Below are 21,093 nucleotides of genomic sequence, written 5' to 3'. Positions count from 1 at the left end.
TAGCTTGAAGGGTAGCACGGAGACGAAGTAACACAGGCTGTGCACAGCCCTGCCCTGAACAGAGTGCCCGCGAGCACCCGGCCTGCAGGCTTGCCAGCTCATGACTCCCGGCTCGACCCTCGGCCTTCGCCCATCTTTCTTAGTCTCATTCCTCCTGGACGACGTTCTGTCCTGTCTGCTTCTCTGAATATTTTACTGCCTATTATACGTATTCTTCAGATGCACTCTTGTTTTTGGAACAAGACAGAGCTGATGCCAATCCTAACATTAACGCCAAAGGTAATAGCAAGGATATGGATGACGCTGGTGATGACAGGACCGACAACCAGACGAACAGTGCGCTGTGGGAGGCCAGGGTCGTCTTCTGTCCATACGCAGCATAGCGCATGGGAAGGGCTAAATCAATGCCCCCCGAAGGAATGGATGCAGAGCTGAGGGCTAGGTCAGTGATCCGGATACAGGGTAAAGCCTCGTGGGTGAGACTGTCTCAGCCCCACGTGGGACCCCAGGCAAGTCCCTTTCCCTTTCTGGCCTTTGGTTTACCCGTCTGTGTCATAAAAGGCTTTGACAAAGGGCTCTCGACTATTTTGGGATTCGATGATACCCTACTACCCCCCAACTCCTTGTTACCTTGTTCCCCAGGAAGGCTTGGGGCAGCTGCCAATAATAGAGGCTCCCAGGAAGCAGAGAGAAGCCTTCATAGGAGAGAGAGAACTAGGACAGAAGGACAGGTGGTGAGAGCTGCTGGGTGGGTGGGGGGGGAGGAGAAGTGGGGGTGGGGGAACGCGAGAGCACAGCTACAGTCCTGGCAGGGACACATACACACGCATACGCGCACACACAGACCCTCCAGGGAAGCCCAGGGGGGCGGAGGGATAGAAGCCCCCAGCCCAAGGCTCAAGCTCTGGCCCTGCTCTTGGGACAACTTGCTCCCCATCCCTGGACGCAGACACCACCTCCACTGCTCTCACGGAGCGTGGCTGGGCTGCTGTGTCCTCGCGTCTGCTGTGTGCCTCTTGGGCACCCTGCGATGACTTACACGGTACAGCAGAAAACATTTTAAAATGTCGTGGGTATTGTGTATTGGAAAATGTATGACTAGCACAAATGAGTCGGTATGTGATTGATTTAAAGGGAACTTTGAGGGGCCCCTGGCTGGCTCAGTCAGGGGAGCATAAGACTCTTGATCTTGGGGTTGTGGGTTCAGGCCCCGCATGGTGTAGATATTACTTAAAAAAATTAAATCTTAAAAAAATAATAAAATAAAGGGACATTTGAAGTAAATAATAGTTGAGGGAGTGGGCAGAAATGGCAGATTTTGTGAAGTTGGTTCAGAAACAACTGACGTCTAGAAAACACGGTGGGTGGGGGGTCTCTCGGCGGGCACCTTGGCACATACCTGCGAGCCCGCTGAGGAAGGCCCAGAAGCTGAGGAGGGGGAGGAGGAGGAGGAAGAAGAAAGCGGGGCTGCTTGCAGAGCAGCTGCCGGCTGGGGATGGCGCAAGAGCCCCGGGGCGGGAGGGTGCGGGCGGGCAGCAAAGCTGGAAAGGAGCTGCCAGATCTCGGCATCCATCCGCCTCTGGGCCTCATCCACCTGGGGGACCGGGAGAGGGAGGACAGAGGAAAGGAGCAGAGAGGGACAGAGAGGACACCATGACGCTTTGCCTCCCGGCAGGCCGCAGCAGGCCCAGTGGGCCGTCTGCTTCTGTGCTAACTGTTCACGAGGGCCTGGCCTTCTGGCCCTTGTTCCTGATGTCCTCTTGCTCCTCCTGAGCCGGGGGGTCTCCTGGGATGGGCCCAGATGACTGTGGGGAGAAGCCCATACAGAGGATACCCGGCAGCAAGACATAGGCAGACGGCTCTGTCCAGCTCAGGCTAGAGTGGCTAGAGGCGGCCCAAGGGGCCTTTGTGGCTGGGGAGGCCGCTCCTTAGGCCTCACTTGTCATCCATGCCCATGGTGCCAGCCCAAGCCATTCACAGCTCTGGAATGTTTCCCAAGGGCAACACTGGAGTGGACTGGGCATTAGGCTGAGGCCTGGCCTGGGGGCAAATGGCTCAGGAAGGCCAGGGGCTCAGCTCAGGGCTCGTGCTTGAACTATACTCTCTGGTCTGCATGGGGCCCCAGACACAGCCTGTCCCGGCCCTGAGTTACCTGTGATAGCCGCTGGGCCCGGCCCCTGCCCTCTGGGGACCCCATGGTCCTCCCAGCTGTCACGGCTGTCCGCAACTGCTCCTCTGAGAGGGACGTGAGGTTCTGATGGGTGGAGGGCACAAGCCACCTCAGACCTCCCAGGGCCCCAGCGTGGGAGCCCCGGGGAGTGTCCTCTGCCCATGGATACTGTGGCTAGAAAGGCCCACACTGACTGGGGAGGAAGACGCACTCTCCCCCCTCCAGGCTGGCACACAGGGGTTAACTCCAGGCTGCTGAAGGGGCATACGCACACGGAGGGTTAATGGAGCTTGCTGGGGAGGCAGTGCCAGGGTAACCTGATGGGCCAGGTATAGACACGTGGTTCAGCATCAAGTTAGTTTCCCTGCCATCTCGGCCACCACTCTGGCCACCGACAGCCGGCGCCAGGACCCGACCACAGAGCAGATGGGGCACCCACCCTCCTAGCTCGAATTCCTGGCACCGCAGGGCTGTGGCACACTGGTGCCCTGCCTGTGGGGCCATCGGGCACTGCCTGGCTTCATGCAGACCCACACTTCCTTGGGACCTGGCCATCTCTCCATGCGGGACTGACAGCATCCAAGAACACCGCGACCGTGCCACATCCATTTCACGCCACTCAGACCACGGGCCTACCTGGTGAGCCCAGCGCACCCGTGCAAAATACGCCTCCCTCTGTGGGGCACGGGGAAACGCCAAAAGAGGGAGTCAGAGAGAGAGAGAGAGAGAGACATCTGTGACATGCAGGCCAGGGCAGCAGAGAGGAACACGGGGAAGCCAGAAGGGGAGGAGCCAGAGAGGGAGAAAGGACTAGAAGGTCAGCCTTGGGAGGAGGCTGGGATACCTGTCCCAGGAAGAAGGAAGGGCAGCTTGGGAACCACCCCTCCTGTGTCCCTGACCTCCTTGGGATCCCGGGTGAGGGGACACATCTGCTTGAGCACTGACCTCGGCCAGCAGGGGTCTTTCCCTGGGTGCCACTGGGTGGCATGGACCGCTTGAGGAACGCCGCTTGGGCCGGCTGCTCTGGAGTCGGCCCCTCGGATGCTGCCCCCTGCCCCTCCCCATCACCACCAAACCACGGCTCATTTCTGGCCAGTGGAGTATCCGAGAGCAGCCTCTGACCTGGCTCTGAAGGCCAGCACTGCCACCTTCTGGGTGTCCCCTTCGTTTCCTCACAGGGCGGGGGCAGGAGTGGTGACTTACAACACGTACGAGCACTTAGCACAGCGCCCGCACAGTGAGAGCTCAAGAAATACGACCTATCATCAGAGTTAGAATCACGCCCAGGGCCGAGCACAGAGCAGACAGCCTGCATGAGGGAAGGTGGAGGGAGCAAATGGATGAAATTGGATACTGCTGTCTCCTTTGTGTCTGTGTTTCCGGGGCCTCGCCCAGGACCTATCTGTTGCACGAAGGCTAATAATCATTGACAGGAGGGCACGTCTTATGTGCCGGGCGCGATCTCTCATCCTCCAGCCGCCCTGGAGCTGAGGTTTATCAAAAGGCAATTGGCTGGTCAGCAGCACAACTGGGTTTAGACAGAGGCCATACACTGAACCGCAATGTGGCCGATGCCTGCTCTGAGTCCCCCCTGGCCGTGGGGCTCAGCAGGGCCAGCTGGGAACCGGCAGCGGGGGAGGGCCTGCCAGCCCTCACTGCACATCACACCTTGTCTCCCTGGTACGCCTCCGGCAGCTGCCAGTAGAAGGACTCGTGGCCGAGCTGGGCAAAGTTGCCAAAGGAGAGCTGGGCGCCCTCAGGCACAGGTTCCACGGCGAAGCCTCCCGTCAGGCGGCTGTTCCGCTGGGGGTTCACCAGGGCAAAGCCTTGGAAGTCCCCAGGGGCAAAGCGGGTAGAGATCTGGTAGCAGAGAGAGGATGGGGTGTCAGCCTGGGCTCAGGGGTGGGCACCTTGGTGGGGGTAGGGCAGGGGACGGCATCAGGATGGGTCATGGGAGGTTGCTGAGAACAGGGCTAGGACGGAAGTAAGGGGGGAATGGGGAGGCCACCGGGGAGAAGACAGGCGTGCTGGGCTCAGTGCTGACACAAGCGACAATGGGGTCCCAGGGAGGGTGTTAGGGTAGGGGCGAGGGTTGCTGGGATCTGTGCTGACGGGGGCCGTAACGCAGGCATGGGGATGGGTATCCTCATAGGCAGAGGGGACGCCACTGGGCCGGCGCTCTGACGGGCCCCAGGGAGGACGCGGAGAAGAGCGGAGCATGGGCATGCGCACTTACCCGGTGGCGGGAGTGGGAGGAGCTGGTGCACTGCTGGGTGACGCCCATGCAGAAGCAGGGCAGGCAGCCGTCGGGGTTGCTGGCGCTCAGGAAGAAGTGGTGGGGCCGGCAGTGACTGCACGTGAGGCCTTCCACCTGGGCCTAGGAGGATGGATGGAAGGGTGGCTGTGGGAGCTCGAGGGGATCTCTTGCACCTCCAGCAGCCTTTGAGGCCAGCCTCCCAGCCACTTCCAGCAATTCTGGGGAAGCCTCTGCAGCCCCCATGCCTAAGCCCGGCTCCAGTTCGCTGCTGCCTGATTTCCCACGGGGCCCGAGCAGTGGGGCAGCGATGGGGCCTCTGGGGAAGGGTGATGGGGGCTCAGGGGCAGCCCCAAGGGTACAGTGAGAGGGAATGCCAGGGTGACCACCATGGCTGTGGTTCGGGGCCTCCTAGAGAGGGGGGTTTGGACTAACCTTGCAATGGCACTGGCCAGCAGCGTCACACTGGCTGCTGATGCTGCCCTGGGGGTCACAGCCACAGCCGATCGGCTCTGGCAGCTGGCCATCTCCTGAGGTGGAGGGAAGTCACAGCTGGAAGCCCAAACCCGAGTCCAAGCACCCTCACTTCCACCACCCTCTGGGCATTGAACTCACCACCAAGAGAGGGAGTGTTTATTTCTGAACACTTACCCTATGTAGGCATTACACCTATTCATAGCAGCCCTCTGGAGTGGGTGAGGTTTTTACTGTACCCATTTTACAGATAAAGAAGCTGAGGCTCAGAAAGGTAAAGTCACTTGTCGCAGGTTGAAGGAGAACTAAGGTTCTGTCCTAGTTCCACCCCTGGGGGAGACCGGGCAGCCCGACCCCAAAAGCCTCCCCAACCCTACTCACTTCGGCATGGCTGGCCCTGGCTGGGGTTGCCATAGTAACCTGGGGCACACCTAAGGAGAAAGCGTTGGATGAAGGGAGGGCAGAACCACGGAATCCTGGTGAGCCTGCTGTGAGCCCAGGACTGTGCTGGGGGCCGCCTCCCGTATCAGACTCAGACTGGAACCAGGCCTCACAGTGTGGAAAGGAACGAATCAGCCCAACTCACCCATTTTGCAGGTAGGGAGACAGGTGGGAGAAGAGCAGGGACAGGCCTGAGGCCACAGAACCGGTGAATGAGCATGATTGGGCTTTGAACCCAGGACCTTTAGCAAGAATGAGGGTTTTCTGAGAAGTCCCTGCCCTCACTGGGGCACGGGGTGCTGGGGTTGGAAGTGAACTGCAGGCCTGGATCTCTGAGGATTCAGGCTCTCAGGGGAGACAACTGAGTGTCTTCTGGGGACTGGCATAAGGGGAGAGTGGGAGGCTTCTGGGGCAGCCCCTCCTGAGCACTCCCCACCCAGCCCACCACCCGCCTCACCTCTCACAGTGACGCCCGCTGTGGCCTGGGGAGCACGCATCACAGGTGGGGTGGCCGTCGGTGTCCAGAAAGCAAGTATGGGTAGCCCTGACGGTGTGGGGGGCAAATGTCTAGTTAGAAAGTCAGTAGCCCTTCCTTTAGGATCAGGGGAGAAGGGAGAGGAAGCGTGGGCAAGCGAGCTCTGTGCTCAGAGCCCTCATTCAATTCTCACACGAGTGAACAAGGTGGGGTGTCTCTTTATCTCCATTTCACAGATGAGGAGGTGGAGGCCCAGAGAGTGAAGTGTGCCTTATACAAAACGACACAGTGAGGCGGCAGCAAGGCCAGGATTTAACCACTGCCTCTCAAAAGGGCCTGGGAAGAAGGGAGTCTGGAAGGGGGCAGGGGATATTTCGGGAAAGGGCAGGTACAGGACGCACTGGCCACCGGCGGGGGCTCCATAGCACGGGCATGGCTGGCAGTCCTGCGGTGTCCCCCGCTGGGCATCCCCGTAGTATCCGGGCTGGCACTGCTCACACTGAGGGCCCTCCGTGTGGTGCTGGCAGCCCTGGAGGGGGCAGAGCGTAGGTTAAGGCTGGGCCCCTGGACGCCAGCGTTCCCTGGGCAGGAAGGAAGGAGGGCGGGACTCACCTGGCAGGCACCTGTTTCAGGCTCACAGACCTCCGTATGGCCATGGCAGCTGCAACGTTCACAGGTGCCCAGGTAGAGGCCACTGGGCATGCGTGTGTAGCCTGTGTCACAGTCCTACAGGCAAGAAGATTGGGCAGTAGGAGGGCCTTCCTGGGCAGGGCCGGTTCAGGGCCATGCCCACTGGGTGGTGGGGCTGGGGTGGGCCTGGGGAGGATGGGAGAGCTTAAGGGGGAGGAGCCTGGAAGCATCAAGGAGGTTGCTGGAGGACAGGTGGGCGGGGCCCAGGGCTCACCTGGCAGGAGGGGCCACGGTACCCGGCTGGGCAGGTGCACTGTTCCACTTCCAGCGCGGGGTCCTGGCCAGTGTCCTCAGGCACAGCCACATCCATGCTGATACCAGAGACCCTGGGAGTGACAAGACGCACCACGAATGAGCACACATTCCGTGCCAGGCGTCCCTGGAGTTCTGCGTGAGATTACGTCGTTAATTCTCCCAACGGCCCTGCTCTGATGTTTTGGGGCCCCGTCTGGCTCCCCAACTGGGTGTCATCTCCCAGCTGCTGCAAGGGTCGTGGCGAATGGCTTATACCTACAACTCTCTCCAGAGAATGAGCCTTCCTTTGCCGGACAGAGCACACGAGCTTGCTCTCCCGGGGTGACCAATGACAGCCTGACCTAGGGTACAGAAGCCTCTCTGCCTCGAAGCAGAATGACTCTGCAGGGCTCCTTGTGGGGTGAGGCTGAGGCTAATCTGGATCAGAAACCGCTTCCTTGCCTGCCCACTTCCCCTTCCTTTGTTCGTCTGTCCTTCCCTCTCCCTCTCGCCCACGTTCTCACTGAATTGTGTGCTCCCCAGTCCCCATCTCAGGCTTTGCTTCTAGGGCACCCGACCTGAGACCAGCCCCGTGATCTCTATTTTACAGACGGGGAAAATGAGGCACGCAAGGCCCCACAGCCTGTATGTGGGAGAGCTGGCCCTCTGGCCACACTGCATCACGCTGCTGAGACTGGAACCACTGCCCCAGGCCCCTGCGTCCTCCTGCCCTGGCCCCAGACACCTGCTCTCAGCTGGCCGCTGGGTGAAGGACGCCTGGATCAGGAGGGTGTCGATGCCCGCCAGTGCCATCAGCAGGTGCTCCCGTGTGGCCGGCTGCCCATCAGGCCGTTGCCATGCTTGCTGCCAAGGAGAGGACACGTGTGTTGCCAAGCCCTGACCTCCCGGGCTACTGATGCCCCTGAGCGAGAGAAAAGCAGGGGCCCGCCCCTCCCCACGCCAGGCTCCAGGCAGTGCGGCTCACCTCCCGGAAGGGCACCGTGAAGGTGCTGGGCTGCCCGGGGCTGGGCTCCTGGGAAGTATGATGTTCCAAGACAATGCCATTGCCCTGCAGGACAACCAGGGGCTGCCCGCGCAGGGGTGAGGAGCCAGGCTGGGGCCTCTGGGTCACCGTGAAGCGCAGCTCTCCTCCATAGGAGGTCACCTGGGACACAGGGTAGACAGGTGCTCAGCGGAGGCCCCAAGGTCCGGCCCCGCCACCGCTCCGGTCACGCCTTCCCTCTTTTCTCCGAAGGCACCCTGACGCTCTTGTTTCCGAGCCTTTGCCTGTGCTGTCCCTGCTGCCCAGAGTTCCTTTGCTCTTCCCCGCCCCCCTGCCCACCTTGTCCCCGCGAAAGCGTGGGGGGAGGCTCCAGAAGTAGGGTCCGGCCAGGAGGTTGTGGAAGGAGGAGAAGACCAGCTCCCCGGGCGCGGGTGAGGAGACGCCCTCGCTGGTGGTGTGGGTGCCCGCAGCATTGGTCAGGCTGAACTGCCCGGGCTCTTCAGAAGCCCCACGCACCTGGGAGGGGGAGAGGAGGCCGGCATGGGGGCTGGGGGCTGGCCCTGGCGTGTGGCCCACCCTGGGCTCAGGGTTCCCCCCCCCCCCGCCCACTGCCTGCCGTCTCCCCGCCCGCCCACACAGGTACCTGGGCGCGGCTCCAGGACGAGCTGGTGCACTGGCGACTGACCCCCATGCAGAAGCACTTGAGGCAGCCGTCAGGGTTGCGGGCGCTCAGGTGGAAAGAGCCGGCGACACACTCGTTGCACAGACGCCCCACCACGTTGTTCTGCGGGCACAGAGCTGGGAGCTGCAGGACGGCCCACAGGAGGGGCTGCCTGGAGCTTCCGGCTTCATCTGCCCACCTTCTGGATGGGGACCCAAGGCCGGGAAAGCCATGGAAAAAGCACTTATAAGCAGGGCTGCCACCATGTGAACAGTGATTCCCAATTAAGAGGAGCTTAAGCAACGAATCTTTTCCCCCTTTTCACTTGGGCTGATAGGGGGCTCACAAACACACGTAGATTTGAAATAGAGCAACTTGGTTAAAAGTTACTGCTACTCTCTATGGAGTGTTTGATGCGCTGTGCTGGCTTCTGTTCGACCACCAGCTCATTCAGTTCTTCTGAGTACCTTCGGAAGTGAGTGATACCTCCGTGCTTCCCATGAGAAAACGGAGGTTCAGGGATGGGAGGAATGATTTACACCAGGTCCCTTGGCTTGCTCATGCATTCTGGGATTTAAGATCTGGAGTGCTTAACTCCAAAATCTGCCCAGTTCTTTTTTCCACTGACTCTCGATTCTCCCACTCTTACTGCAAATGATGTCCCTCCCCTGAGCCTCCGTTGCTCATCTGTAAACTGGGGACACTAATACCCATATGGTCACGTCAGCGTGAGAACATTAAAGGCGAAGGTACAACACGGAGACAGCAGTCACACAAAGAATGACGGGCAAAGCCCCTGGGAGTTCAGCCCAGGCTACCTGACCCCCCAGTGTAAGCTCCTTCCCGCTGCCAGACCACCTCTCATGAGGGGGAGCCTCTAGCTAAGCTGTCACCCACCAGCCAAGGAGCTAGGGAGAAGGTGGAGCCTCCTTCCTCCCTCTCCCAGCTGTGTCCCGGGAGGCCCCTGGGGTGGGGGAGGGGAGGGCCTGCGTACCTTACAGCGGCAGGCCTCCCCAGAGGTCCCCGTGCTGCCTCGCTCGTCGCAGCGCACAATCTCCTGGTCTGGAAGCACAAAGTGGGTGTCAGCAAGGCAGGGGGGAATGGGATAGACCCAGTCTGGCCAGACAGGTGGCAGAAAGGGATGGCTCCCCAAGGATCATGGGGTTGGGGCCAGGCTCCAGGACTGGGGTCCGGTGGGCAGCCTGGGGAGGTGCCCGGGGATGGCGGCTGTGATACTCACTGGTGGGCCTGCACTTCCCGCCGGGCTGGATGGGGTTGCCCTCATACCCAGGGGCACAGCTGGTGGAGAGAGGGAGGGTCGTCAGCGGCACTTCCGTGTCCCCACCCAGGACAGATCGCTTCCCCCGGTCCCCGCTGGCTCTCCCTCACCTCTCACAGCGGCGGCCTGTGTAGCCTGGGGCACATGCATCACACGTGGCTTGACCATCCGTGTCCAGGAAGCAGGTGTCTGAGAATCTGTGGGTATCAAGTGGCAGGACAGGGGGCAGGGCTGCAGCGATGGGTCAGGCCAGGGCTTACACTCCCACCTTGGGAAATGATTGTTGCCCACATGGCACAGTATGCCATGAGACATGATGCCGTCTTTGCCCACCTATCCTTTTTTTTTTTTTAAGATTTTTTAATTTCTAAGTCATCTCTACACCCAACATGGGGCTCGAACTTACAACCCTGAGATCAAGAGTCGCATGCTTTACTGAGCCCCTGCCCACCTATTCTCCATCTGCAGCCTCATAGTAGCACCAGAAAGACAGATGGGCCCATTATATGGGGAAGGAAGCTGAGGCCCAGAAAGGTCAAGGGGCATGGAACAATTTAGTGACCAGGTTAGGATTTGAACCCGGGTCTCCCACCTCCCTGCCCAGAGTATGCCCCTTGCCTGCTGTACTGCCCACCGCTCCCCAACACACCTCCCCCACCCTGAGCTGGCTCTGACCTGCGGGAGGCGTCAATGTATGGGCAAGGGCAGGGCCGGCAGGCAGTGGCTGTGGCCTTTGTGGCGTCCCCAAAGAAGCCAGGCTTGCATTTATTGCACTGCGGCCCCTCTGTGTTGTGCTGGCAGTTCTGGGAGGAAGGGGAAGGAATGGTTCAGGTCCTACAGAGCAGGCCCTCCGCCCCCAGTGTAGGGCCACACTGGATTCCGAGCGTGGCCACGTGAGGCTGCCCCAGTCCTCCATCATGCTGGAATTACTTCACAGCTCTGCAGCCTGGGGAGAATCCAGCTGCATCCTGATGGGGAATTCGTCACCTCACACGGGCAGTCTGTTCCACAGAAGGTTCTAAATGCCTGCTTTATCCGGACCTAAACCCGCCTCCCTTTTCTAACCTGTATCCACTGGCCATTTCAGGCCTCTGGAATCTGTTTCTTCTTACCCTATGCAGCTCTTGAGGAATTTGAAGATGGTAGCTTTCTCTGCTTGAGCCTTGTCTTCTGTCAGCTCCATAATCCCAGCCCCCTCCACTATTCCTTAGAAATACATATGATTTCCAGGCTTCCTCCCCTTAGGGCTGCCTTGCTAAGGACCATCCTTAACACAGTATTCTCCAGGACTGTTCTGACCAGGGTGGAAGAGAGTAGGACCTTCACCTCCCTTATCTAGACGTTATACCTCTGTTAATGCATCCAGAGGTCATGACAGTTTATCCAGCAGCCATGACAGTCATTCTAGACACTCATGCTAAGCTTGTGGGCACCAAGAGGCTTCACCCTGGGCCCCCCACCCTGTCTGTGCTCCCTGCCCCAGCCAGAGTCTGAATGCCAACTGACACTACTCACCAGGCAGTGGCCATACACGGGGTCACAAGAGCTGGCGTGCCCATTACAGTTGCAGCCAGAGCAGGTGCCCAGGTAGGGCCCGCCAGGCACCCGGGTGAAATGGGCATCACAGCTCTCGCAGGATAAGCCGGAATAGCCAATGGGGCATCTGTGGGGGCAGGACGAAGACAGTGGTTACAGGAACCGTGAGGCCCTGCTGTTTCTCCCCTATCCTTGCTGGGGACTCTGTGGTTTCGAGCCCTGCCAGGTCAGGTACCTGCACTCCTCCACGCTGTGGGCCCGGCCGTGGCTGGTGGCGTGGGTGACGGTGGTGTCCATGGCGACGTCACTCAGGCCCACGCTGGCCATCTTGGCATTGTACACCGTCTGGATGAGCACGGCCTCCAGGCTCTGCAGCACCTGCAGCATCTCAGCCCGCTGCACTGGCCGGCCGGACTCGTGGACCCAGTGCTCCTGGATACGAACAACGGTGTGTGGAGGCGTCACACGTGAGCACCTGCCCGGCCTGTAGCCCCTCCCCCCAGCCCTGAGAGCTCAGGCACCGCCTACCTCGGAGAACTGAACCTGGCGCTGGTTTAGAGTGCCAGGCTGGGTGGGCACGTGCCCTCGGGAGAGAAGGCGATATCCGGCGCCCACGAGGACCACATCCGGCCGCTGCACTGGCTCCAGCATGCCACGGGCCAGCTCATAGCGCACCTTGTAGCTCAGGGAGCCACCGTAGGAGTCCACCTGGTCGGGACAGGGCAGATCAGGGCAGGGAAGCCGGGGGCACGACCTGATGCCTGCTCTGGGCCCAGTTGGCCCTTCCTCCTTCCCTCTGGGTGCCTGGAGCTCACTGTATGTCTGGCACAGAGCTGGCCACGGCGAAGCAGAGATGGGGGGAACTTGGCTCTGCCTTGGGGGTACTCGGTCCGACACGGGGAGTAGACTAAAAGGTGCCCAGGGAGGCCCAAGGAGGAGCACTGATCCCATCCCTGGTGTGGGGGAATGGTCCAGGAGCCCCTTTCTAAAAGCTGACTCGGCATTCCTTCCAACCTGAGCGTGGTGGCCAGACACCCTACTCTGAACGAATAAGCCAGCGCCCCCCTTTTCCCCAGAGTGGAGTCTGTCCTGCTGCCTGCCAGCTTCAGAGGGAGCGGGACCCAGGCGGGTTCTGGGCATGGGAGTGGGGCTTGGCCTTTTTCCCCATCCAGAGCAGCAGTCCCGTCCCTCACCTTATTGCCCAGGAACTGCTCGGGCAGAGTCCAGAAAGAGTCATGCACTAGGAAGCGGCGGGACAGGTCGACCAGCTGGAACTCCTGCAGAGCAGGGTCGATCTGCAGCTGGGTGGAGGAGAGGGGTGGCATGCCGGGCTGCGAGGGCATCGTCACATTCACACCTGAGTGCAGCAAGAGGGAGGGGTGAGGGCCACAGCGCATGTCTGCCCGAGACACCCGCCTTGAAAGGCGGTTATCCAGAAAGATGGGAAAGTTCTGGGAGAAATCTGACTTAAAGAGAACTTCAGTGTCTTTCCCCAAGTCAAAAAAAAAAAAAAGAAGCAGTTTTTTTCTTCTTTGGAGTAGCCTTTCCCAAAGCACGCTGTGGGGAAGTCAATGCTGGAGAATGATGGCTGGGAACCATCTGGGAAACCACAGGGTCAAGAAAAGGTCACGGGGATTCTTTGTAGCAGGACTTCTCAGAGCCTTTTGTTTGAGGACAGCTCCACGGACTGTCAGGGTTGGAACGGCCCTCAGGGGGCAGTAGAGAGCTACCCAGGGCTGAAGAACAGCCGCCAAGTCCTGGTTCCACTGATGTGTGAGTCTGCACAAAGGCCTCAGTTTCCTTATCTATACAGTGGAAGCAATACTGGCTTGTTTCAGAAGGTTATGAGGAAGCTAAAATGAGCAAATAGATAGGAAGTACTTAAAACAGAGTGTGGCACAAAAGCAGCGCTCAAAACCAGCTGTTTATGGTCTGTTGTCATTATGATGGTTGTCTAGCCCGCCAGGCCCCCCCCACAACATACACACGCGCGCATGCACACACACACACACACACACACACACACACACACGGAGGATTTCTCTCTACAGCGTGCTTCCAGATCCCTAGGGCAGCACTAACCATCCAAGAAAATGTTGGTGAGGACAGACGTGTCCTGTGCTTGTACTCTCGAATACAGTAGCCACTAGACATATGTGGCTACTGGGTGCTCAAAATGTGGCTAATGTGGCTGAGAAAGAGATTAATCATGTTTTTTTTAAAGATTTATTAATTTATTTGAGAGAGAGCGAGAAAGCCTGCGTGCACAGTGGGGAAGGGCAGAGGGAGAGAGAGAATCGAAGCAGACTCCCTGCTGGGCACGGGGCCCGACGTGGGGCTCAATCTCACAACCCTGAGATCATGACCTGACCCAAAACCAAGAGTTGGATGCTTCACCGACTGAGCCACCCAGGCGCACCAGCGAGTGGATCAATTTTAATTTAAACAGCCACATGTTGTTAGTGGCTACCGCGCTGAACAGCTCTAAGGGGTGGGGGGCTCGTTGCCTCCCAACCCTGGACAGGTTTGACTCTTAGAAATTCCTTCTTTGTGCTAAGACTACATCTGTGTGAAACCAGCTTCCCCCCTTCCTCTTAAATGTAACCCCTGTAACCATGGAGAAGTCCACATCCACGTCCGCAGAATAACCACGCGGAGCCCCCAAGACCAGGCCACGCTCCCCCAGGCCTGCCTTCCTCCCTCCCTTGCAGGGATGTTTTCGTGTCCCCCGCATCCTAGTCACCATCCAGGCACAGGCCACCTGCTCAGCCTGGAAGCCCCGCCCACCCTGACTGCTCTGACCCCGATCAGACAGGCCCGGGGTCCAGCTCTCAACATCCTCTAAACAGCCGTGTAACCCTAAGGAAGCCACACAGCCTCTCAGAGGACCTCAGGCTCCCCGTCGGAAAAGAGTAAAAACAGCCCTAACCCTGCGAGGACGACCGGCTATCTGATGACTGTGTGTCGGGCCACAGCACCGGCTGAGTGCTTACTATGGAGGCAGCTAAGTCCTCTCCTTGCATTTAATCCTTTGTGATGCAGAAAATGAGATGGGATGCAGCTCCATGCGGGGCAGTAAACAGGGGCTGGGACTTGAACCCAGGTCCGTGTGCTATCTGGGCCCATGCCGTTCTGCCTCTCAGAGCCAGAGAGAGCGGAGTCCAGCTGCCGGCCTTTAGGTTTGGGGACACAGGCCTGAAGAAGCCAAGGGTCCCCCAGACAGGTCAGGCCCAGGCTGAGAAGATGCCGAAGCCGGGCTCTGGGGACACTGGCACCTCTCCGCCTCTGGGGATGGGGTTGCTGCGGATGACGACGAGGACATCAGGGAGTACGTACGGGGCACTTAGCACGGACTGAGCACGATTCTGCATGGCTTATATACATTAGCCTGTTAAGTCCTTCCAGCAAGGTGGGAGGTCGTTCTTCTTTTATCCCCATTTTGTAGAGGAGGAAGTGGAAACACAAGACCGTCCCTTGACCAAGGGCACAGGCAGTCAGGGAGCGTCAGGATTTACACAAGGCATCTGGCACCAGAGCCCGCCCTCTTCATCACCCAAGCAGGCAGACATCAAGGGTGGACTTGGCTTTTCCTAACATGTTTGTTTCCCCGAAGTATTGTTCTCGCAGGGCTCAGCCTTCCTTCGGCAACCCTGTGCCTGTCCTTGAACCTGGCCCCACCCGCCCACCCATGCTGCTCTCCCCTCTCTGCCCTCTCTCTAGGCCTGGTGCCCCCCACCCCCGCCCTCCTGCCCACCGCAGCACCCGCCCACCTGTCCGCCCGCCAACGCACCCTTGAAGTCATCAGGCCGGTCAAAGCGCAGCCGGATCTGGTCCCGGAAGCGGCGGCTGCTCTGGCACACGCTGGTGGCCCCAAAGCAGAAGCAGGGCAGGCAGGAGGCGCTGTGCTCCAGGTAGAAGTGCCCGTCGGGGCAGGGCCCTGCCGGGTGGCACGGGAGCAGGCTGTAGCCGGTCACCAGCACGTGGTAGCTCGACCACCACGACCAGGGCCCATCTGCCCACCGACTGTACCTCGCTTTGGAATGAGCTCCAGGACACCGTCAGGAATGCCGAACACCATGCCCCGGGCGTTCATGGCCTCACAAGTGTAGGCACCCTGGTCTGCCTCCTTCACATCGCGGATGGTCAGCGTGCCACGGCCTCCTTCGCTGGTCACTGTCACCCTGGAGGGCCCCGAGACAGAGGTGGGGTCAGGCCAGGGCCACTGCCCAGTGTCCCCCAGATCCCCAGGCCTTGCCCGGGCTCAGAGCCATACCTGGGATGAGAGGGGATGTGGCCCCAGTTAAGCCTCCAGTTGATGATGGGGGTGGGGACGCCAATGGCCACGCAGGTGAAGGTCACTGTCTGGCCCCGGGAAGCCTGGATGGACTCCTGGGGCGGGGTCACCACCTGGGGGGGCACTGGGGAGACCGGAGACAGGAGTGAGGGGTGTGAAGGGCAAAGGGAGGAGGAGTGGGGGAGGAGAGCAGGGCCATGGGAACCCACCCACCCTGGGGTTCAGGGCCCGTGGCTCGCATCCCCTAACCCCGGCCCCCACTCACTGCAGCCAAATTCATCACTGCGGTCGGGACAGTCGCTCTCCTCGTCACAGTGGAAGCTGGACGGGATGCACGTGTTCGTGGAGACACAGCGGAACTGCGTGGGCCCGCACACATCCTCGGGGCGCTTGGCAGCTAGGGGACAGAGCCAGGCGGTGTGGGCAGCCCGCACTGCCCTCAGGGAGGATCACCCCCACTCCCACCTACACCCAACAGTCAACCCTGCCTACGTTCCCCTGGTGTCCCCAGGGTCACTCTCCTCGCCCGCATGACACACAGCTGTCCTGATGAGACCCACACACTGTTGCCACAACATTGCCAGCTGTCACCAGCCGGCCATCAAATGGCTCATCACATCACCCTGTCCCCACCACTCGCTGCACCTGCATTCCCCCAAACAGAGACACACCTGGCACACTACAGCCACTCAGTTCCTTCCACACTCAGCCGGCCTCAGAAGCACAAGACCTCTGTCAAAGGCACAGGCAAAGTGACTGGCATCCCTAGACACCAGGTAATGCCTGGTGCGGGGCTCTCTAGCAGGAAGGCCTTACAAGCGGCCCGCCACAGCCCGAACCTCGCTGCTCTGTACCCCTCTGACTGGCCCAGGGGGGCCACCTGGCCTGAGGCCGCCCCTGAGGACTGGCCAGAAGCCCGGGGTTGGCCTGGCACCAGGGCTGGGCCCCAGCTGGGCATCTCTAGGAGACAGTGACCGAAATCTTTCCTTGGGGAGACTGACTTTGGGACAGACACACATACAGGGACAGAGAAGGCAGAGTGGTGTAGGAGAGGAGGCCACGGGGAAGGAAGTGAGAGGAGGCCAGGAGGCAGCCATCTACTGACCAGCTTGGGGCTTCTGTCCCAACACTCTAGGACCTCCCAAGGCCACTCAGCTTTCACATTCTCTGTCCCGCGCTCTGCCAACAAGGGCTCGGTCTCCTTTGATTTTCCCCAGCTGAGAAGGGCTTTTCAACTACAGCCCTCAATTACTTCTCTTTCCCAAGGGGCTGTCTCGTCAGGCAAGCTTAGAGCCACAGGAAGGACACCATAAAACTGTCAGTATGCGGCATGCTGCTGCTTTTCTCTGGCACCGATGAGGGGCAGGGAAGGCGGAGGAAGGCAGGGAGGAGCCGGACCCGCGGACAGAAGGAATGTCAGCATGCGCCCAGGCTCGTGACCCGGGATCACAGAGAAGTGATTTGAAGATTATCCTCAATCTCAGACTACCAATGCCCGGGTTTCACCTACAGGGCAGGGCACTCAAGATGCTACCTGATAGGGTGTCTGACTCTCCAGCCTCACCCACTTAACGTCAGAATGTCTTTTACATTGTCTGGAGGGCTGGGTGGATGTCAGTTGAGTGGATGGGCCGGGCTAGGAGAAAGGAAGGATGTTAGGTTGGTGGGTGGAGAGCTGGAGGAAGAGCTGTGTGGACAGACAGCGGACGGACCGAGAGTTGGGTGAATGGGCGCATGGAGAGATGAACAGTGGCCGACGGAATGGGGAGACGATGAAGAGCTGGGCAGATGGGTGCCCAAAAAACTCAGAACTAGCTCTATGTGAAGAAGCCTTACGCCCATCAGGGAAAGGCTGTGACTCCCACATAAGCCAAGAGTCAGATCGTTAGGGGACACCAGGCTATCAAGCCCTCTCAGCCACTTGTCTGAGTTTTACCCAAGTGTAAATAACACAGAGAAGAGCTATTATAACAAGGGACAGAAAAGAAACAAGGAGACATTAGCCACAGGCAGTCTGGCCACACGGATTCCTACAAAGCTCAGCTCAGAGCCAAGAGCCCTCACCGCTGGGGTCCGAGAGAGAGGAACCTTCAAATCTGTCCCCAGGGCCTCTGCGCTCGGCCAGGGAGAGCAGACGGTTGTACACGCAGGGCTGGGGCAGGGGGGCTGGGCCCGGGGGGGGGGCGGGCAGCACACTCACGGCAGTCGGTCTCGTCGGTGCGGTCCTCACAGTCAAAGTCCCCGTCACAGTGCCACAGCTTGAGGGCGCAGTGCCCGTTCCCACAGGGGAACTCATTAGGCTCGCAGGGTGGACTGGGGCCTGGGGGACCGGGCCAGGTTCAACCAGCAGCCCTCCCCCAGCCACTCCCCTGGCCCCCTCCCACCCCCACCCTGCCGGTCCTCACCGCAGTCTAGCTCGTCACTGCCGTCCTTGCAGTCCTCTTGCCCGTCGCAGATGTAGTCTTTGGGGATGCAGTGCCCGCTGTGGCAGGTGGCCTCGTGAGGCCCACAGGGCAAAGGCCTGCCTGGACTGGGGACCAGAAGCTGGGGAGCAGGCATGCCTGGGAGCGGCTGTGGAGTGGTTACCTCCGGCTCGGGCGCTAAGGGTGTCTCCGCCAGGGCAGGGGCTACGGAGCTGAGCTCCGGGACTGGCTCCTCTGTGGACAGAGCCCTCCTGGTGTTGGCACAGGGTGGCGGCACGTGGCTCCTCATCCCTCACCCCCACGCTCTGCTGGCCCTCCCTGTACCTCCCTGCCACATGCATTGCCCCCGTCCTTCCCGTATCCCTGCCCACCTCCCTTAGAGCCCCTGCCTGCACCAGACCCTCTCGGCTCCCGGTAAACTTGGAGGCCCCGGGGTGCCCTGGCCCCGCCTGGTGTCTGCAGGCCACCTGTGGCCCCGGATGGCCCCTCACCACAATTGAGCTCATCAGACATGTCCCTGCAGTCAGGCCTCCGGTCGCAGCGATACTCCAGGGCTATGCACTCGTTGTGGCTGTGGCAGGCAAACTCGGCCTCGGTGCACACTCTCGAGACCTGGGGCACTGCAGAGGTGGGACAGGGTCAGTGGGGCGGGCGGGGATGGGCGGGTCGGAAGGCATGGGCGGCACAGGCACTGCGTGGCTGGGAGCAGGCTTTGGGGCCCTGTGTCTGGCTACTTGGCTTCTGGCAGACTTCCGCGAGGCAGAAGAGCGCACGGTGGACACATCACAGCATACACAGGGCATGGAACGTGCGGCGGTGGCCTCACCCATCCCTTCCAGAAACCCCGCACACAGTTAACAAGCCACACGCATGCGGCCACCACATCACATCACATGCAGGCCGCAAGCTGGCCCAGAGAGGACGGGCGGAAAGGCCGAAGGGGCGGCTGGTGGGCTCTGCCCAGCCATCTGACCCTCCTCCTTCCTTCCCCTCCCTCCAGGAACTCATCCAGGTACCTGACTGGGCCTAGGTCTGGCTTATACTCTCACCCGGTGTCACTGCGGCCGCCACGGCAGCCGGAGGGGGCGGGGGTGTCTGTGCTGGAAAGGAAGGTGTGATCAGCACCAGCCCACCCGGGGCCTGGGACCTAGCCAGGGCGGCTCCCTAAAAAGTGGGGAGAAGAGGGCTGGGCGCCCAGCAATCTTCAGATCTGGAGCTGGGGATGCCAAAAGAGCACACCCGATCTTTCGGCGCATTCATTGGGGTTTTATGTGTGGAATGAGAGAGGTGATGGTTTCACTGTTTTTTCTGGTTGGGCTACGGCATGGTAGGGAAAGAGTGTGTTCAGTTCTGGGTTCCCCCAAGTCAGGGACGGTGACGTGTCGGGGCTTTCCCAGGGGAGAGACAGGGATGGAATCGGGGCTGAGAAGCAGAGCCTGTGGGGGAATGAATGGGGCCTGACTGGTCTGGGAGTCCTAGCAGGAGACAGGGTGCCGTGCAGAGAAACCCGGGTTGACCAACAGCGAAGGCCAGTCCTTGTATCTGATAGCTGTGTGACTGTGGGCTGGTTTCTTGGCCTCTCTGAGCCTCAGTTTCTCACTACCTCTCATCACAGGTTCTGGCAAGACTGGCACAGACATGGGGTTTGGCATCAGTTCTGGCTTTTCCACTACTGCCTATGTGACTGGACAAGCCACTTGTTCTTTCTGGGCCTCAGTCCCCTAATCTCTAAAACAGGAGGAATATCTACTTCACAGGAATGATGAAGGTTGAATGGGAGGCTGGACATAAGGGCCTCACTGAGTGCCTAGTCAGCATTCAATAAACATTTGTTGGTTATTATTAAATGCAGAAGTGTTTGGATCTGAACGTACCGTATGCAGAAGGGAATGATTACCTACTGTCAGCGTATAGAAGTCTAGAGAGAGAGAGGGAGAGCAGAAACTGGGTCTAATTGGACACATGTTCAAGGAAACAGATTACACCCAAACCCAGCCAGGGCTGCAGAGAGACTGATGGAGCAGACTCGTGGGGTAGTGAGCTCCCAGTCCCTAGTGGTGTACTGGTCCCATGCTAGAAGAGCCCATGGGGGAACCCTGGAAGGGGACCCACATGAGTCTGAGAAACGAGGAAGTGCCCCAGGCCCCAGGATGGGCTTACCTGTGCCCAGGCGACGGAACTGGAAGCCCTGGGGGGAGGTGATGTAGGAGGCAATGGAGCCGCTGGAAATGACCGTGTGCAGCACCCCCTGAATCTGAGCCCCGTCCGCGTTCCCTTCTGAGCCCACGTCCAGCTCCACAAACACCCAGCCGTCCAGCTCCCTAGGGATGGGGATGGGGCAGGGGAGCAGGGTGAGGTCGACCCCCGCAGACTCAGCTCCTCCCTCGGCCCCCTGCCTGAAGCCCAGGCCTGCTCTCCTCTTTCCCTATTCCTGCACAGCCTGGACCCAAGTGGGGCAATTTAAGGTTGAAATTGTCTCCCCAAACTCCTAAAATTCCATCAACAGAGATCCACTCCATTTGGCTTCTCTTACTTCCCCTCCTTGTCACCCCCCTCCCACCACCCCGTCCCTCACCGGCCCCCAGGGGACCCTTCTCACTTGATGAACACCACACTGACAACCTGGTCTCCAGGAATCTTCAAGTACTCCGACTCGAGCTGGAGAGTGACACAGCACCGTCAGCCTCCAGATACCTTCACCTCAGGGCAGTCCCGCACCCCCCATACTCGGGGAGCTCCCGAGCCCCTTCCTCTTCCCCTCACCGTGTCTACCACCGCCTCGGACACCTCCCGGAACTCCTCGGAGCCCGCATCCTCCAGCCGAGGGCTGTAGTGGATGGAGCGGGTGAAGTTGACCAGGGCCCGGAAATAAACTGCAGAGAGGAGTGGAGTGTCACCATGAGGGGCCTGGCCTGGTAGGCGGTGGCCTCAGGCAGCTGGGCCAGTGGGAAGAAATTCAGGGATGGTCTCTAGTGGCCTCCGGCCCAGGCTGACACCTGTGTGCCCATAGCCATGCCCAGCACTGCCCGTATGAGCCCTTGTTGCAGTGGCCCTGGCAGGCCTGCCCAGGGTCAAAGCCAAGGCCCCCACCCTCCAGTGAGGGGCTTCAACCATCAGGGAAGTAGCCTGACCCAGAAGGTAAGCGACAGTGCTGAAGAG

The 21,093-nt window shown here is 59.9% G+C and overlaps 1 protein-coding gene across 14 annotated transcripts in view; it reads right to left on the bottom strand.

The window, feature by feature from the left end:
- HSPG2 (heparan sulfate proteoglycan 2) overlaps positions 1-21,093 on the bottom strand; it is a 96,976-nt gene that overhangs the window by 36,944 nt on the left and 38,939 nt on the right. For 4 of the 14 annotated variants that reach the window (XM_087858442.1, XM_087858432.1, XM_087858434.1 and 1 more), the window contains exons 4-38: positions 20,698-20,807; positions 20,534-20,592; positions 20,095-20,255; positions 18,984-19,034; positions 18,426-18,554; positions 17,917-18,168; positions 17,712-17,831; positions 15,777-15,908; positions 15,491-15,635; positions 15,247-15,398; positions 15,008-15,154; positions 12,411-12,574; positions 11,746-11,925; positions 11,453-11,649; positions 11,197-11,344; positions 10,357-10,484; positions 9,792-9,878; positions 9,643-9,701; positions 9,397-9,464; positions 8,385-8,546; positions 8,081-8,257; positions 7,724-7,903; positions 7,484-7,602; positions 6,719-6,830; positions 6,427-6,540; positions 6,216-6,343; positions 5,797-5,883; positions 5,280-5,329; positions 4,860-4,954; positions 4,407-4,547; positions 3,839-4,030; positions 2,807-2,845; positions 2,153-2,254; positions 1,400-1,594; positions 631-714 (exon numbers count right to left, since the gene is read on the bottom strand). In XM_087858442.1, coding sequence (XP_087714568.1) covers positions 631-714; positions 1,400-1,594; positions 2,153-2,254; positions 2,807-2,845; positions 3,839-4,030; positions 4,407-4,547; positions 4,860-4,954; positions 5,280-5,329; positions 5,797-5,883; positions 6,216-6,343; positions 6,427-6,540; positions 6,719-6,830; positions 7,484-7,602; positions 7,724-7,903; positions 8,081-8,257; positions 8,385-8,546; positions 9,397-9,464; positions 9,643-9,701; positions 9,792-9,878; positions 10,357-10,484; positions 11,197-11,344; positions 11,453-11,649; positions 11,746-11,925; positions 12,411-12,574; positions 15,008-15,154; positions 15,247-15,398; positions 15,491-15,635; positions 15,777-15,908; positions 17,712-17,831; positions 17,917-18,168; positions 18,426-18,554; positions 18,984-19,034; positions 20,095-20,255; positions 20,534-20,592; positions 20,698-20,807 — 4,466 coding nt within the window. The remainder of the gene's footprint in view (positions 1-630; positions 715-1,399; positions 1,595-2,152; positions 2,255-2,806; positions 2,846-3,838; positions 4,031-4,406; positions 4,548-4,859; positions 4,955-5,279; positions 5,330-5,796; positions 5,884-6,215; positions 6,344-6,426; positions 6,541-6,718; positions 6,831-7,483; positions 7,603-7,723; positions 7,904-8,080; positions 8,258-8,384; positions 8,547-9,396; positions 9,465-9,642; positions 9,702-9,791; positions 9,879-10,356; positions 10,485-11,196; positions 11,345-11,452; positions 11,650-11,745; positions 11,926-12,410; positions 12,575-15,007; positions 15,155-15,246; positions 15,399-15,490; positions 15,636-15,776; positions 15,909-17,711; positions 17,832-17,916; positions 18,169-18,425; positions 18,555-18,983; positions 19,035-20,094; positions 20,256-20,533; positions 20,593-20,697; positions 20,808-21,093) is intronic. The other 10 variants (XM_087858440.1, XM_045781978.2, XM_087858441.1 and 7 more) reach the window with 6 other exon arrangements.

The sequence above is a fragment of the Ursus americanus genome, chromosome 33 (assembly GCF_024610735.1).
Source record: "Ursus americanus isolate L20-20 chromosome 33, mUrsAme1.1.p, whole genome shotgun sequence".
Classification (NCBI taxonomy): Eukaryota; Metazoa; Chordata; class Mammalia; order Carnivora; family Ursidae; genus Ursus; species Ursus americanus.
Note: the sequence above shows the minus strand (reverse complement) of the source record. Positions and strands in the feature narration are given on the sequence as shown.